Source organism: Nansenia antarctica (assembly GCF_963989245.1).
Source record: "Nansenia antarctica genome assembly, chromosome: 4".
In the NCBI taxonomy this organism is placed as follows: Eukaryota; Metazoa; Chordata; class Actinopteri; order Argentiniformes; family Microstomatidae; genus Nansenia; species Nansenia antarctica.
Genome location: NC_137689.1, coordinates 26,241,688 through 26,260,448, shown reverse-complemented (window position 1 = coordinate 26,260,448; position 18,761 = coordinate 26,241,688). Strand labels below are relative to the sequence as shown.

The 18,761-nt window shown below is 43.3% G+C and overlaps 1 protein-coding gene across 1 annotated transcript; it reads right to left on the bottom strand.

The window, feature by feature from the left end:
- Window positions 1-1,150: 1,150 nt before the first annotated feature.
- Window positions 1,151-18,453, bottom strand: tbc1d8b (TBC1 domain family member 8B). Its single transcript, XM_080528463.1, has 21 exons — window positions 18,274-18,453; window positions 15,956-16,066; window positions 15,579-15,697; window positions 14,591-14,816; window positions 14,076-14,316; window positions 13,374-13,581; window positions 12,770-12,937; window positions 12,336-12,497; window positions 11,852-12,002; window positions 10,179-10,393; window positions 9,800-9,917; window positions 9,187-9,472; window positions 7,397-7,526; window positions 7,197-7,295; window positions 7,032-7,100; window positions 5,090-5,330; window positions 3,425-3,490; window positions 3,052-3,144; window positions 2,817-2,864; window positions 2,601-2,698; window positions 1,151-1,790 (listed from the first exon to the last, which is right to left on the bottom strand). Exons 1-21 carry the CDS (start codon window positions 18,398-18,400, stop codon window positions 1,362-1,364), a joined length of 3,405 nt encoding a protein of 1,134 aa, XP_080384589.1. The 5' UTR covers window positions 18,401-18,453; the 3' UTR covers window positions 1,151-1,361.
- Between the last annotated feature and the right edge of the window lie 308 nt (window positions 18,454-18,761).

Below are 18,761 nucleotides of genomic sequence, written 5' to 3'. Positions count from 1 at the left end.
AGAATTTGGCCTGCTGACATACCCTCTCCTCCTTACTTCCTGTCTTTCTCTGTCTCAATCCAATAAAAACAGAAACAAATCTTAGTGGAACTGCCCCACCAAAAAAGAATGTTTACAAAAATAAATATACTGTATTGATGAAATGTCCAAATCAAGCACTCAAGTTTAGTATTTGGTTGAAAATCCTTTGCATGCAATAACTGCATCTTCTCTGGTGATCTTGAGTTGTTTACACTTTTTGGCCCTGAAAAACTCTCGTTGCTATGGCAGTATGTATGGGGTCATTGTCTTACTGTATGATGACGCCCAATCCAATGAATTTGGTGGCATTTGCTTGTGCTTGAGCAGACAAGATGTTTCTGTACACTTCAGAATATATTCTGCCATCAGCAGTTACATCATAAATGAAGACAAGTTAGCCAGTTGTAGTGGCAGCTATGCATGCCCTAACATTAACACCCCCTCTACCATGTTTCAAAGATGAGGTGGTATGCTGTAAATCAGGCAGATCCTTCCCCCCCAATCTTTCCACTTGCAATCACTCTGGTACATGGTAGTATCTGTCCACAAGACCTTTTCCCAGACCTCTGCAAGCTTTTTAGGTACTTTTTTAAAGGCTTCCTAGACTTTCATTGACCCCGCTTTGGTCCTCATGTTCACAAACACCAATACGTGAGCTTAGAATTATAAGGTTCTATCTCCGTTTAGGGTAGTTCAGAGATATTGAGCGTCAAAGTTTTTACATTCCATTTTGTTTTGTGAGATGGAACCTTTGTATTTTATTAATTACTAACCAAAAAATGTCAACATTTAAAAAATAACACCACATTAATAAATACCTAATGGATCAGATTATGTAAAAAACTAAATTTTGACAAATTGAGATAGAACCTTATAATTCTAACGTCACGAAAAGCCTAGAATCAACACTAGACATTGACAGCTCTCTTATGCTTGCACAAATGATGTGATGAACACACCTGACTTACCAGAAATACCAGTCAAGCCAATTCTCCCATTAATTAAACCAATTAATTAAGTCAACTTAATCTTCAAATCCAAAGTTTTGGAGTAGAGAGCCAAAAGAAGACAAAATGCTTCATTGTCCTGTTACTTAGGCAGGACACCCTAGATATGGAGCCAGGCTAGAATGAACCTACAGAACACAACATATTTATCCGCTTTACTTGTGTGAACGATTTTTTTTTTTCTTCCCAGAAGTGTATTTCTGCAGTTGGTGACAGTGAATGGGATTGACAGTCTGTTCTTGTTTACCTGGCTAGGTGAAAGAACACAAGAGAGGATGGAGAGAGTGAACATCAATGGCTTTGATAAAGAGGGTTAGACCTACAGTGTATCCTTCACTTGTTTGCCTTGGCTTTCACTTGGGCACCCTTGGCATGGTCCAGACGTGACTGAATGTCTACAGGCTTCTCAAAGAAGCGCACGAGGACCGGCTCGTTGAGCAGGGACGCCAGGATCTGCTCAAACGAGAAGGACCACTCCACCTCCTGTGACTTAGACCTTGCCTCCAGGGTGCTGGTGGTGCCTGACCTATTCTCTGGGGTGGTAGAGGCGATCCCATCAGCCAGAAGCCCCTCTGAAGCAGACTGTGCAGGGCTGGTGAGCTCCTGAGGGCTGCTGGGCTCCGCCTCCTGGAGCCTCCGCCCTACTTCCTCCATCCTCAGGAGGAGACTGGTCACACGGACCACCGCACGGTACTGAGACTCCTCCTCAGGGTCACCGTGGAACAAGTTGTAGAGAGTCTTGGAGAACTGGATGAACTGAGCCTGAGGACACAATTGGGAGACGGGTGGATGGTAAGATTTGGAAGATGATGTGTTTGTGCAGTCAGAATGTAAAATCACGGCATATTTGGATTAAAAATCAATACATGGCAAGTGAATTAAATCTGATAGAGTATAATTCATTATCTCGTATTGAGAGGCTGATCAGTTCAAGAGATAAGCCTGCATCTGACTGATTACGTATAAGAAATCGCTTTATTAGGAATAGCCCCCGTTTTCGAGGGGGCTATTCCAACAACAATACAACAATACAACAATACAATAACAAGACAATTAGACAACACATTCAACAAAACAAAAAAAACAAGATTATTATTTTTTAATTATTATTATTTTATTATTATATGTATATAATATATATATATATATTTTATTTTATTATTAATATTTTCTATTGGCAATATGTGTTTGGTTGATGGGTGGGTGGATACATAGGGACAAATAAAAAATAGAAGGACCTTCATTCCTTATTTGTGTACCCATAAGTGCTGTACTGTGTACTTCCTTCTAATAAAATATTGTTAAAAAAAAATAAAAAATAAGAATTAAATAAAATAGACAAAAACTACAGTAACAACAGGACCTATGAACCACACAAGACATGACAAGCAAAATAACAGAACAGACAAAACTAAAACAAAAAATCTAAATTAAAGCAAAACATAAGGCGCATACAGATGGATCATCCAATGATTAGCAATAGAAGAATAGTAATGGTGACAGTGATACTATAAGTTATATCATGAGTGTACCTTTATAATAGATACTACCCTGGACACTGGGTTTTTTTACCTGGTTAATTCTGGGTAAATCCTTGATGCTCTCCTCTTTCTTCAGTATCTCGTCTTGCCATTGCTTCAGGTAGGCCTGCAGGTCCACTTTTCCTCTGCCTATGGAAAATGTTCTGTTCAGACACGAGTATGGTGTGTGTACAATGTGTAAGGGAATTTGGTTTCAAGCAAAATTCAAAGAGCATAGTCAAAGAGAAGACTTTGGAGAAAGCGTCACCTCTTTCAGGGCTTTTTCTTATCACACCGTCCTCTGGTAGATCGGACACTGCAAAGGAAGATTTTTTTTTGCTTTTAAATTGCCTCAAAGTAACCATACGACTTCATATCGTTCAAAATGCAGACAAATGATAAGATGTTGTTAAAAAAAGATCAAAACAAGCACAATGAAAGGAGTTAGGCCCAAAATGTGAAATTGTTAAGAGAGGAGAAGGAATACAGCAGAGCAAGCTGACCAGTCAGTCGACTGAAGTGGGAGAAGTCTTCTGTCATTGGAATAAAGTGGGGAAGTCTTTGGCCCTTTGAGTGGGAAGGACTACCTGTGAACGCTAGAAGCAATCCTCAGTGAGAGCATGCAGTATTATAGGACAGACAGCTAACACAGACCAAAGCCAACTGTTCTGAGAGAAAATATAGAAGGGCAGGATGAAATATACTGTATAGTGGAGATTAGAAGTTAGTTTAGCGGAAAGTCTTGAGAGGGTGAAGTAAATTAGCTTTTTCCAAGGAAATATTTACCAAAGCGTCAACACAGATTACAAGGCATCATAGACCAGGAATGACACGTAAACAAGGTTGACGGAGAAGTAACTCATCTAATTGACTCACCTGGTGGAAGATGAAGCTTAAACAGGAATTTCAGCTTATCTGTGAAACTGCCACTGTACACAATGTCTATGGGAAGAAAAACACAATGAGTGGGGGAAAATAGAGAGAAAAGCCCCTTTTCCACTATCGTGCCAGCCCGGGCCAGCCCGGCCTGCTTCTTTGGCGCTTTTCCATTTGTCGGCCCGGGTCGGGTCAGGTCGGTTCGGCTCGCTTCTTTAGCTCCCCTTCGATACCAGGGTCTAAATTTAGACCCGGAACCTTTTTGCCAGGCTGCGTGTGACGTGTGACGCTGCACACCGTTGATTGGTCAATGGAAATCGTCATCCCATGTTCATAGATTTCTTCGCTAACCGCCATCTTGAAATACCACATTCGCTCTTGGAAAATGTCACTACAGTTTCTGTAATAGCTTATTAATAAAGATTCGAAAAATTATGCTGACCATCGTATTATCTTAGTTTAATGTCATTTCAATGCATCATAGAACTTTTATTTACAACAAGCATAACACAAAAATCGCTATTATGCACCGTCTTTGCCCGTGAATAACACCGGCTGTGAATGTGGTAGAAACACAATACTCCTTTGCTAACTTCACCATCGGTCTACGGTCATTTTGAGCCCTTAACCACCGCGCTGACACCCCGAGAAGTTATGCTTTTAACCGTAAACTCAATGAACCGGGAGTTCACCCGGCCGCTGCTGCTCGCAGCACCGCTTGCTGCTGGTTGAAAGTCCCGTTGACAGCGGGGGCAGAGAAACGTTTTAACAGGGAATTCGCTCCGCGCTGTCGACGGTGATAGGAGTGTAGGATCGACACCATTCAAATGGTTTTGGATTCCCTGTCCTCTCCTCTATCCGGACACGTTTGAATTGTTATCCTAACCCACGGTAATCCAAAGTTATTAACCCGCAAAGCACCGCTTGCTGCTGGATGAAACTCGTGTTGACAGCGGGGGCAGAGAAACGTTTTACCAGGGAATTCGCTCCGCGCTGTCGACGGTGATAGGAGTGTAGGATCGATACCATTCAAATGGTTTTGGATTCCCTGTCCTCTCCCCTATCCGGACACGTTTGAATTGTTATCCTAACCCACGGTAAACCGAAGTTATTAACCCGCAAAGGGCACCGTGTTTGTCCGTGAATAACACGGCACACAATGATACTACAGTTCATAAAGCAGACAAGTGAAGGCAGTGGTTTTAAGGGTTCAAAAAACATGACTTTATTATGTGTACATAGCTTCCTCTCTCTCTCTTTCTCTTTCTCTCCCAAAAAATCACGGTTAGTAATATACCACATGCCGAGGAAAAAGTATACGATAGCTTCAAGTTTCTCCATGTCGCTGTTGTGTCTCGTGAAAATATACGTCACCACCATGGCGCGCTGTTATGATGCGTAACTCCGCCTACTATCGCCTACTCCTCCTACTAGTTCCTGGTCTGTTGTGTATAGTGGAAAACCAGAACTGTTCAAAAGCTGGCCGAAGCGTGCCGACCCGAAGCGAGCCGACCCGAACCGGGCCGCTGATGGAAAAGCGCCAAAAGTTTGCCTGAGGGTGATCCAGGATTAGATTAGTGACACCCAGTTTACCACAGAGGTGGGGGGGTAAGGGTCAGACAAGGGGAGAGGGGTTTGTTAGAACAGGCGTTCAGGTGACCTTACCCAGAGCACAACAGAACTCCTTGAAGTTGACAAGGCCGTCCTGGTTCTCATCGATCAAACGGAAGGCCCAGAGGGAGAGGGCGTCCTTGTTGCTGCAGAGGGACCAGGGCTCCAGGAGGGAGAACAGCAGGCTGAACTGCTGGAAGCCCAGCTGGTACTGGTCCAGATAGGCCAGGCTGGGGTCGTGGTGCAGCAGGGCTGGACTGTTCATGGTCCAATAGCAGCTGAGGAAATGTTGCCTCTGGAAACAGAGGAGAATTGAAGAAATTCCCATCCCCCCAGACAGTTAACAATGTGAATATATTTTCCTATGCTATACGGCAGGGGTCCCCAAACTACGGCCCGTGGGCCGAACACGGCCCACCCCCACACTTGGACCGGCCCTTTGAACAACGTCGCCCCCACACACTCTCAACAATGCCAGAAACATATTTTGAAAAATAAACTTTAAATATGTTTTAATCATATCATATCTGTATTTGATATTAAAGGTTGGCTTTCAAATTAAAATTTCCCTTAGTTATAAACTATTTTCATTAATAACATTATTAGTTAGTTTCACCCGCCCACAGAATGCGGTACATTCAACGTAACGTTCCATAGTGAACGAGCACGGATCTGTAGCAGGTGCACGCGAGCTAGAACGAAAATTCAGAGAGATGAAAAATGGCCAAACGGTTGGTAAAGACAAAAGTTGATTCAGAATGCAGGGGATTTAACCAACAGTGCACAAGTGATTATTGTTGTTAAATGCAAAGAAGTTTGTCAATAAATGTATGAATGTGATCGCGGAGGAGGTGTGTCCCGCGGTGAGTCTGTCCGCAAGTAGGCACCAGATGATTTGAAACAATGGGGGATTAGATAATGTAGATGCCCAGCTGCAGGAGAAGACTAAATAATGTTACCGATATGTTCATGATCTGTGTCAAGCAGGGTTTTTCCTGCATAGAGAATTATGAGGCGGCTGCCTCCGTCATATTTCTAGCCGCCTCCAGCTCTCAACAAAACTCTGACGGTCGTATTTTCTACAAGCGCTGCACTTGGTGGATTTCTGTAATTTCTAACTGCAATTGCGGCATTGCGCCGACGTAGTGGCGGGGGCGCTGTTTCGCAAATAAGTTAGCTTTCGTGTTTGCTAGCGAAATAGCTGATAGTTGATGTTGACTGCTCAAGGAGAATACATATTTGAAAGTACAGAATGCCTGAGAGCCTTATATTGCATTATATTACATTGCATTTTGAATGGTCATCTGGTGCCTGAATATTGTGTTTTCCTTTACATAAATAATGACATTTCCACCATAAATTGATGCAGAAAGGGCACAAATTGGTGCATCTAAATTCACCAGAATGCAAGAAATTAAGTGTTTGATGCTCGTTTAAGGACCCCCAGACAGCCCTGCTTCATGGGTCCCCCCGTGTATGATGAGGGTCCTCCCTCATGTACCAGACTGTAAAACTGATTATATTTCATTGACATATCACTATAGGTATACATTCCATCCAAATTCAACTGTTTAGACTTTGTTTGCATCCACCAGTGCTCTCTTGCGCGCAATTGCTTTGCGCAACCGCCTCCATTTCACACCGTTCCACTCCGTTCCATATTCTTTTATGTTAGAGACCGACCCAGGCCCCCCATCACAGAAAGGAAAAATGATGTGGCCCTCACAGAAAAAAGTTTGGGGACCCCTGCTATACGGTAATAAATGTTAGGTAACTGGAAACATCTTGGTGTTCTTCATTCGATCAGTGTCAGATCCTCAGAAGCTTTCACTCTGGAAGAGGAACTTTTACAGTTTCAATCTCAGTCAGTGATTGGTTAATAGAGCATCGTCTATTTTCAACACATTTCCATCTCCATGCCAGTCAGTGTTATGTGTCCACATAAGGGGGGACATTAAAGCTGAGGTGTTTTATTATGTCTTCGGTTTTCACCCACCTTGAACAATGCGTAAAGGCCATCGAGCTGGGAAGCACTGAACTTGACTTCTTGTGACACTACCCGAAGCTGGAAAAAAGTGTCTCCATTAATCCTAAATACAATAATAATTAATAAGCAATGAAAAAAAAAAAAAAAGAGTCTTTCACGGAATGTGACACTCACAACATTTTGCTTGGTAGTGTCCTCCAAGGTTTGGATGACGTAAAGTTTGTTTCTTTTCCGCATGCTCTCGACTTCCTCTGACCGTATATCTCCGTATTTCTGGAATAAAATGACACAAGATAAAACTACTGCATGCCTCTCATTGAACATAGCACCATGAGCGCCAGAGGAGGTTCATGGGTAGCGTAGGTGGAACATACCTCATAGGCCTCTCTGATGAGATCACTGATGTCCACCTTGGGGTGGGACGTCCTGTCACTGCTGCTCACTGACGCTTGCTGCACCGTGGGAGGGAGGGGACTGTCTTTGTTGGTCACACTGTCAAAAAACCTGTCAGGGAAAACAATAAGGTTCTCACATGAAAGTCTGAATCAGGACCCGGAGCAAGTGGATGAGTTTGCAACATTGTTGCATAAATTATTTATCTGATTTGCGTTCTCACAGCCCTTTATGTAAATGAAGTAACATACGCAATCGAAGCAACAGACGTGGTAGTTGATTGGTCAGAATTTTTTTTAATTGCCCATTCGTCCCGCTCTTATCCAGATCAACACGCATGCGCTGTTGTTTTCCTATGGACAGCCTGGGTGCGTCGTTTCTAATCTGAGCAAAACCACCCTTTTCAAGCGGAGCAAGCGTTGGTTGTTTGCTCCGGGAGCGACTTCGAATGCGCGTTCTTACCGCTCCAAATGACGCAGAGCAAAGCGAATTTGATCCTAAACTCTGATTCCAAGTGAAGAAAATGTTCTAGTGAGAACACCCCCTAAAAGAAGGAACTGAAGGAGATAATTGGAATCTCGCTTCCGAAACCATAAAGAGTGATTTGTAATCGGCGACTTTAGTTGATCCCCTCAGGGCTAAATGACACATGCTGCGTCAACCTTACCTTACCTCAATGGCGCCCGTAAAAGTTCCGCCACGCACACACGCCGCTAGGGGTGTAACGGATCACAGCTGATCCTTGATCCGTACGGATCGCCCCCCCCCCCCCCCCCCCCCACGGTTCAGCAGGCATGTGTACCGCGGTTCAATTGCAAAATGTAACCAAGTAATAATATTAGTTTAGTTAGTATTAGTATTAGTTAATCTCTCTTGTAAATCACAATGTAGAGTTGCCATGAAAAGATAGACGCGACAGTTGCATGCTTTGTTTTACTGTAAAGCGCAATGATAGGTTGATAATGCAAAAAAAAAAAAAAAATCTGTTGTTTACTCACTACACGTGAAGATGGGAATCCAGAGCAACAAGTGTATCATGGCGAGTGCTAGTAACGTTGGCGGCGGAGAAGAACTCGAAAGGCCTCCCTCGTCATTTAAAATCCCATGTATGGGAGCACTTTGGCTTCTCTGTCAATTATAACAATGATGGAAGAAGGGTGGTCGATAAAAAAGTTACGGTGTGTAGGAATTGTGCAACGAGAAAGTCGTATGAGAGAGGCAATACGTCAAGCATGGCCACACATTTGACACAACATCACCCTGGTGTGTTGACGGGAGGCACGAAAAAGGTAGCTCGACAACTTCTGATAATGTAGCCATTTTTTTTCATACCATGTTTAAGGGAAGATTTCACTTTATTATTTAGTTAAAAGTGGCATAAAACATGTTTATTCGTCTGCTTTAAAGAGCCCAGTGATTCACTCTCTCCTACTGCACTATAATTTAAGATGAATGTGTATTTCAGAGAATATGTAGTATATGTAGTATGCAGTAGAATGTTATATATATTTGACCAGTTTTGACATCTTGAATGTTGTTGTTTTTTGTTTCACACAATAAAAGTGGTGTTTTTACAGAATTCAAGGAAAAAGCAGGTTTTAGAAACAAAAATGTTTTTTGTTGATTCCGAAAAATGATCCAATCTGTGACTCAGAAACCGCGACACGATCCGATCCGTGAGTCAGGTGATCCGTTACACCCCTACACGCCGCTGAGGTAAGGGCGGATGTGTCATTTAGGCGTCAGAACCTGGTCTCTTGTTGACACTGACCTGTTGAGGATGGTGACTGCCTCGGCATCGTCGTGGCTGCTAATCAGGCCCTGGATGTTATAGTCCAGCACCGCCAGCCCCAGCTGCAAGATGGCCTTGATGCCGTCGTAGAAGAAACAGTCCACCACGTTAACGGCGCTCTCGATGGGCAAGACGCTGATGAACAGAGTGAGGAACCAGGACAGAGAGACAGACGAGAAGAAGGTCAGGTCTGTCATGTGTTCCGTCAGCTGCGAGAGCTGCGCTCGGATCAGCTCCTCAAACACGGCCTGGTCCACCAGCGCACCTGAGGAAACACAAGACACAGGTTATCACTCAGCCATTCCCAGCAACACAAGGCCCAAATGGCAGTCGGAACATAACTGCAGCCAACACACTGACACGTGTGTGTGTGTGTGTGTGTGTGTGTGTGTGTAACAAAAAATCCAATTGGAGGAATGTCGGTCGTCTTTACTTTGTAATAGACACAATAAGAAACAGTACACAATAAGAAACAGTAAGGTCTTTTTTTGCTCTGCTCAACACTATTTGTTCTAGCAAACTGGGTCCCCACAGTGTTCGCTACTAAACAGTAGGAGGTTTAAAATCAAACTTGTGTGACACGACCCCTCACCGATGATCCTGCGGTTGAAGTAGTCAGGCAACATCCTCTCACACACGGCCACCAGCAGCCAGAAGGCCTCTTCCTCTTTGGCATAGAGTAACAGCACCGACGTCAGGATGTTCATGGCCTTCACAACAGACAGGTCAGGAGACGGGTAAGGATGGGCTTTTTTTGTGGATGTTTGGAGTTTTTTTTCTTTTTTTAATAGACAGAGGGGGGTTAATATAAGGGGTTTAACACCACGTGAGTTTAGAATTATAAGGTTCTATCTCAGTTTAGGGTAGGGCATTAATAAACACCTAATGGATCAGATTATGTAAAAAAAACTCAATTTTGACAAAAATGGAGATAGAACCTTATAATTCTAACGTCACGACCAGCCTCGTACCTGGCAGTAGCCGATTTTGGGGTTCCTGTAGGCGTAAGCGGTGAGGACTCGCCGGAGGGCGGAGATGCCCGTGTCACTCTGGAAGGCCGGGTGCTCGGGGAGGGAACGGTGCAGGTCTCTCTCTATCTCGTCTGTGGCCAGGGTGCTGGTGCCCAGGGACTGCTCCACCAGCTCTGTGTAGTAGCCTGGGTGAGTGGCCATGTCATTTACTGCACCTGCAGAAGGCCAAACAGCACACACCACGTTCAAATACCAAACTATGCCACAATAATGCCAAAATCATGCCACTGCATTTCGTTGTCTGGTACTTGTACTCTGCAATGACAATAAAGTTGAATCTAAAGTCATCTAATACAACCTGTTCAGATCCCACAACTGATTGTAATTCCCTCATGGTGTCATCTTTAAATAAACAGCTTTCACAAACACAATCCGTTCTACTGTCGTTCAGAGACTTAAAGAACCGTGAAAGATCCATACACAACTAGGGATGGGAATGGAGAACCGGTTCCAAATTGTTTGATGCATCGGAATCGTACGCCTCCGAGGTTATCTATTCCTCCTCGACCCGTCCGACTCTGCTAGACTGACCACCTGCAGCCATGACCGGGTGAGCATGGCAGCCATTCAGCCACCTGACTTGATTGGCTAGCCATATCAACTTATATTCAAAATCCCACACATTTCCACTGTAATTCATTCTAGCCATTTTAATTCACCCACATACAATAATTCATTCATAAAATATGGCTTAATTTCACAAAGAACATTGCTAATTGTAAAATCTGTAAAATTATAATTTCAAGTAAGAGTGGAAACACCAGCAATATGTTACATCTTTCGAGGCAACATGGGCTAAAATTACAGGAATTACATGTTTTTGACAGGCACGAGTGCCACTGCTTCCCAAGCGAGCAACATGTCCGTCGTAAATATCCTATGCTAATATTAGCTCGGCAGATTTCTTTCTTTGACTAAGAAACGCTAATTGAAAACGAATGCTGTACAAATACTCCCATTTCATCCATTTTAGACAATGACAGACTGTTGCTACAGATCCTCCCAGAGAAAGCAGACATGCACAGTTTTCTGCAGAAGAATTGTTGAGTTTATCAGTTTTATATTTGTTTACAAAGTTATATGCTTTAAAGAAAAGGAACATTACATTTATTTTCCATTATATGTCATGTTCAGATATTATACATCTGTGTTGACACTGAAAACCTGTGTACTTTTTTTCCACACACAGAAAATGTATCAGGAATCGATAAAGAATTGACCCGATATGCAGAATCAATAATGGAATCGGTATCAATGGTAAATGGTAAATGGACTGCACTTATATAGCGCCTTTTTTGCTGCTCCAAAGCTGCTCCAAAGCGCTTTACAATGGCCTCTCATTCACCCATTCACACACCCATTCACACACCAATGGTGGCAAGCTGCCATGCAAGGAGCTGGCCCGCTCACTGGGAGCAATTTTGGGGTTCAGTGTCTTGCCCAAGGACCCTTCGACATGTGGCCAGCCGGGGCTCGAACCGCTGATCTGCCAACCTTGTGATCATTAGACGGCGACTCTACCTCCTGCGCCACAGCCGCCCCAATCAATAACATCTGATCAATTTACATCCCTATGCACCACAGACCAAAAAGCGCCGTCTCAAATGTGGTACCTGAGAAGAGCATCCAGAGTTCTCCTCTCAGGGCCTCCGGGACGCCTCGCACGATCAGGTCTCGGGTCTTCTTGGTGCAGAACATACTGGTGCCGCGGCCGTATTCAGAGAAGTGGATATTCCACGACTGCTCCTTCATCTTCTCTTTCAGCTGTCCGGCACAGATGACACCCCACCATAGGCTGAGACGTCTCTACTATGTTGTTTTTCTCTCATTTATCCTAAATCTTATATTTTCGTATTCATGAATTACTTCCATCATTCATTCATTCATTCATTCATTCATTCATTCATTCATTATAAAACGGAAGATACAATTCATTCTAGGCGATAATAAAACCTCTTAAGAGCCTTTTTTTAGCCTTTTAATTGAAAATGTTTATTGTTTTATCTTCTTGTTTTTAATTGTAGCACTTTGAGATTCCTTATGTAAAGTGCTTTTACAAATAAAATGTATTATTATTATTATTATTATAATGCATACCATTTTAGGGTCCAGGTTTTCGGCGTCCTGGGGGTGGAAGACGGTCATGAGCGCCTCCGTGCTAACCGCCTTGCTGCTGTCCTTCTGCCCCACCATCAGAGCCACGTCCTCTGGATTGTCCTCAAAGTGATTGATGAGCGACAGGCATTCCCCTCGGATGACCTGCGGAGGAAACACTCAGTTCTGTCCGTCGGCATCGGTACAGAGATCAGAGGGGTATTCCATCAACGTTGCTAAAGGGAAAAATCCAGGCTTATTTGGAGAACTTTCGCGAGATTTATCACAGTAAGCCTGGATTTTCCTTTAGCGACGTTGATGGAAGACCCCGCCCCCAGGAGCCTAGCGGTGTTGTCGAATTTAAACTGACGTTTTTGTCTTTGAGCCAAGCCATCTAAGCAGGAGAAAGGTCACTGACTCAGGAAACAGAAAGTCACCTCAGTGGGCGCAGAGTGCTGAGGGCTGGCCATCATGCCACACCTCCTGCGGATCGCGTTGGCGAGCCGCTCGTAGTCGCGGACTTCGGAGAAGCGCAGCGCCCTTTTCCCCCGCACACATACCGTCAGAGCCCTGCTGGAGCGGTCCGGTTTCTCGATCCCTATCACCTGGAAGGATAGGCATCTGTAAAAGACCTGGGAGGGAGCTAACCGCTAACCCATCAACAGATGCTAACAGATATGACAGGGTTCCCACACCTTCTGAAACATCAAAAAAATTCAAGGACCTTTCAAGGACTTTCAAGCACCTTTCAAGGACTTTCAAGGACTTTCAAGACTCGATTCCGTCAAATTCAAGGACCCAACACGGCATAGTTTGAGACAGAACTAGTTGACGAGCGAAGTAAAAAAAAATATATATACTGTATATATATATTTTTTTAGAGAGAGAGAGAGGGGAATTCAAGCACTTTCAATGACTATTTTCAAAAACCTTTAAGGCCTTGATTTTTTTTCTCAAATTCACAAACTTTCAAGGATTTCAAGGACCCGTTGGGAACCCTGGTATGAGTTTAGGGCCACGGCGGTGGCGCTGTGTACTCGCCTCTCGGATGGGTATGATCACGTGGCACTGGCTGCCGTCCTGGCTGGCGAAACACAGGTAGCTCTCGGACAGACAGATCTTGCCCAGCGTGTTGAAGTGGCTGAAGGGCACCCACAGGAAGCTCTCGTAAACCTCCAGCAGATTCTCCTCTTTGGGCAGCCTGAAAAAGGCCCTGAACTGCTCGTTCCTAGCATGCATTTCCAGCCCTCTGGGGAAAAGAAGGGGAACAGAAGGTCAAAGGTCACTGTGTGAGGAGAGCTGAAAGACAATGGAGGAACTTCAACAAATATGATGAATATCATGTTTTAAAACATCAGAGCCATAAGATGACTTTATGCATCGATATAGCCTGATGCTTGTTTATTTATTGTATTTAACTCCTGTCATTTATATGTATATGTATACATATATATTTATTTATTTTGTATTAATATTATTATTATTATATGTATATAATATATATTTCTTTTTAGTTATTATTATTATTTTCTATTGGCAATAGGTGTTTGGTTGATGGGTGGGTGGGTGGATACATAGGAAAAATAAAAAATAGAAGGACCTCATTCCTTATTTGTGTACCCATAAGTGCTGTACTGTGTACTTCCTTCTAATAAATGTTTAAAAAATAAAAACTTCAGAGCCCTGTGGTCCTTGTGGTCAATGCCAACAGGAGAAAGAGTGACAGCTGAGTAGTGCTGTTACCTCTTGGTGATTTGTAGAGGGTCAGACAGGGCAGGATCTTCCTGGAAGGTCTCCTTGTCGAACAGGCGTTTAATGGAGTAGTCGGCCAGCTGCTCCATGAGCAAGAAGGTCTGGTTGAGGTGCAGGAACATGGAGAAGTAGTGGTCCTCTCCATTCGCCATCACGTGGATGCTCTCCGTCAAAATAACATTGGACGTTTTCTCCAGCCTCCAGATCTCATCCCAGGAGATGACCAACTTCACTGAGGAAAACAGACTTCAAATCTTCACTAAAATAACGTCAATTCTATCCTAAAATGTCATGATACTTATTTTTATTTATTTGTTTATTTATTTAAAAATCCAAACACAAAGATGACATGACCAGGCAGAAAGTATGACCAACATCTCTGATTCATTTCCATCCATTTTCTGATTTTTCTCTGATTTTCTACAAATTATTTGTTTTCGAATGAGCGAATGACAGCGTGACAGCCAACCTGTCGAAGAGGATCTCTGTCTCTGCGGCCAACTCACCCTCAGCCCCGAGCAAGTAGGAGTAGAAGCAGAGGAAGTTGGTGCTGAGGTAGAGCCAGCCCTGGCAGGGCACTCTGCCCCTCCAATAGCTGCAGGAGTAGTAGGTGACCAGCTTCTCTTTCTGGGGGAGCTCAAACCACTTCTCAAACCTCAAGAGCGCCTCCCGGAACTTCTCCGGGTCGTCCTCCTGTATCAACGACACTTTCCCTTCTTCTGCAATCAGGCCCTGTACAGGGAGGAGAGGAGGAGGAGAAGGAGAAGGAGGAGAAGGACAACACCTCTCATCACTCACCGAGGGAACAAAATGGAGTGGTCTAAAACAAGGCTGTACAGCATGCGTGAAGTGTGCACACTGTTTTTGATCTCTGAAAATTATATATGACATAGCTATGACATAATACATAGCTATATCTAGCATATCAGCTAGTACCATCATATCAGAATACTGGTACTGTCTTGTTTTTTTATTGTTGTTATTATTATAATTATTATTATTATCATCATCCTCATCACACAAACGTCTGTCCTTTCCTTATCTCACAATAAACAATCAGGTGTTTACATATCATACACATTTAGCAGTAAAATAGATTAGATTCAACTTTATTGTCATTGCATAGTACAAGTACCAGACAACGAAATGCAGTTTTTCATCTAACCAGAAGTGGGTTAGTATGGCAAGTACGGTAGTTAGATGTACATACAGGAGAGGATAACAGTAAGCTATGTACAGTTAAGGTAGCTACGTACATAAACTTTATGCAAATAATGTAAAAAAAGACAAAGAAAAAAGGAGCAAGTAAATACTGTAATGGCCTTCAACAGTTTTCAGAAAGCACTTGTCATCAAGTATATGAATAAATCATTCAAAGCCAGAGAAGGTCCCCCCTATCCCCCCCCCCCCCCTCTCTCCTCCTTTGAGGGATCAACAATAGACATGTTCCTGTCTCTAACGCCCTGGGTTATTTGCTTTGGTGATATTTCTTACTCTGATCTTGCCCTGCACAAAGCTGGTGATGTCATCGCTGGAGTCAAACACAGCCAGGGTTCTCATGATATTCTGCTGCAACCACTCCCAGTGCTGGCAGATCTCCTCTTTGGTGGCAGCTGGACAGAGGAAGACATCATCACCACAAAGACACAACTGTGTAAAACCATCAAGGGCTGAATCAGCAGATGTGTCACTCAATGGGAAACTTAACTTCCCGAATATACAATCGTAAAGGCTGGCTGTTGAACGTTAGACATAGGCCTAGGTGACTGTACAGCCACCATACACTGTACAACATGCATATACAGCAGCCTATTCACATTTTTGTCAATTGGAAACAGGATTGAAAGGGATGGGGGAACAAAAGCTCTCACCACATGCTATTGACCAGTAGACCTGGGAGTCTGGTGTCTGGTGTAAAATGCGAAATGGAGCAACCTTAGACGTGGAATCCAACACTGTATCCAGGGTGCCGACCAGGAGACCTGCCACAGAAACCCCCAGAATGATGAAGGACTGGCCTAATATTTCACATACACATGTGATGAATGGGACAGACATGGTCAGACATTTAACACTAGAACAGCCGTGCCTTCTTTACCTACTATAAGAGCCGCCTCAGGGGTCAAATGCTAAGCTGCTACTTACACACAACGACCACTAGTTGGCCGGCTTGTAAATTAGCCTACCAGAAAAACTTTAAGGGCCGGTTTCACAGACAAGGCTTAAGCCTAATCCTAGACTAAAAAACATCTTCAATGGAGATTTTACATTGAAAGTGTGATTTAGTCCAGGACTAGGCTTAAGCCTTGTCTCTGAAACCGGCCCTAAATGTCTTTATACTAGCTTATCCTGATGTGATTTTGAAGATGTAAGGATACTGGTTGGTAGAACGCATATATCTAGGAAAAGTCACACTTGATCGAGTGCAAAGATACTCACAGGGTCAAATGACCCCACCCATGTTCTAGTGTTAAAGATCATTGGACAACGCTGATTTAATTCCGGAACATTTCCCACACATTTGTGACAAACATTTACCACACAAAAGCAGTCCTCTCATGGGTTAACACAAGATAAAACAGCCCTCTCATGGGTTAACATGAGATGACAAGGCAGGATTGGTGCCCACTGTTGACATGACATCCAGTACAGTGGAAAAGTGAAAGGCTATTGTCCTGCCCCTGGTGGTGTTTGTTCAAGTGTCCTACCCCACGGGTCAGACTAACAGTGTTGTGTTGCCTATCATGAATTATTGAACAAGGTCAGAGCCGTTCTTCTATCCCAGAGTGCATCAGCATACAGTTTTGCTGCTGTCTGAACATGACACAGGCGGGAGCTACAGACAGGGCGCTGACTATGACCTGACTATGATGACTGACCCTGGGCCTAGAGCAAACTAATAAAATACAAATCCCCAAAATGGACTGATTGATTTTGAAGTTGATTGCATGGCAAATAAAACATTATTCTTTGTCTTCTAGCTGTAATGGCATTAGTTCTCCCTGTAAATTATCCAATTCCAATGTTAAAGCTTGAAAAAAATAAAAAAAATCTGCTTCAATGAGTCCACTGTGGACTCATTAAGCAAGCAGGTAAGCCTGGACAATATCATGACCCTGTGGTAAAGTAAATGAGGCTACTTCAGAATGAAAAGGTCCTTGAATTTGAGAGGCCTCCAGGGGGACGCGTCAGGGTCGACAGCGGTGAACTTTCACTATGATTAGCCCAGTCAGGAGACGGCCCATTGTGCTCCTCTTCATCTATCAACCCATTAATTACTTTAATTGTAGCTCTGATGTTCTAAGGGACAGAGATGGGGCTATTAGTGGGTACATCAAGCGAACCACACAGCGCTTTTCACATTCAACAGACTAGAGGGCCACCAACAACGGTTCTAGAAGATGACGGAAAATGTGGAAGTCAGTAACAGTGTTTTTAATTAAGTTAAGGATAACCAAAGGCTATTCTTACAGGTTGTCATCAACAGCTGTTTTCGTTTGTTGCTTATGAATATATTAAAAGTGTTCTAGTCTATATTTATGGAGTTATGATCAAATGATACAGTATAATTGCAGAAGGAAATCTAGGACCCAAGTCTTCCTACACTAGCCCCATCTTTGGATCATATTTATAGTTGGATGTTGTGTGCATAATCCTAGGATGTTCCAAATGTAAATACATATAATCCTAGTCACAGATGGGGCTACGATGGGTCCTGCCACACATGAACTAGAAAAATGTCACCATGGAAATCGTATCTTTCATGATACAACCGTGAATCATTTAGAATACATAGGAATCTAGCTGGTGTGTGTGTGTGTGTGTGTGTGTGTGTGTGTGTGTGTGTGTGTGTGTGTGTGTGTGTGTGTGTGTGTGTGTGTGTGCGTGTGCGTGTGCGTGTGCGTGTGTGCGTGCGTGATGTAAACCAAAACATAGCCACGGGTTCCTCTCCATACCGTAGCTCATAATAGGGTGTGTGAACTAATGATAGGTTGCGGGTTAGCAGCTGGTTACTTTGTGTACATTGTACCTGTTGCAATCCACTGGTTGTGACGTGTCGACCGGGACGTTCCATTGCCATTGACATCAGAACTCTCTGGCCCGCCACCAAATGCACATTCATATAGAAAGGGGGACACTCATCGTCGGAATGCACATTGTAAGAGGTGCAAGCAAACGTGGAGCCTACCTGTCAAACCGCCTCCACCTTCGCCATATCCTCGCCTCCTTTGCAATACGAAATAATCGTTGCCGTTTTCCGTCACCCACAACTTAAATGCATTTTTCAGCAATATCTCCTCAGGTTTAAGCCACATATTTCAATTCGAAGATATGTATTGAATCCAATTTGCATGTCACGACGTTCATTTCTAACGTAACCTACACCCATGGACATTTGTTTGTGAGTAGACGCTTTCTATCGGTGTTCCCTGAGCTCTAATAGAGGAACTCCGCCCACCTACTTCTTGTGAATGTAAATATGGATTTCTTCAAAATAAGAGCGTCCAAGTTCAACTTTATTTATCATTTAAATATGGTAAAGATTAAGGAACCACAAACATGCTAATCATCTTAACAAATATATATTAAATGACATCATATTTGGCATAGTATTGCCAAATAAGGTTTTGTAATTGTTCTAATATCCAAATTACCCTGATGAAATAGTTTTTTTTT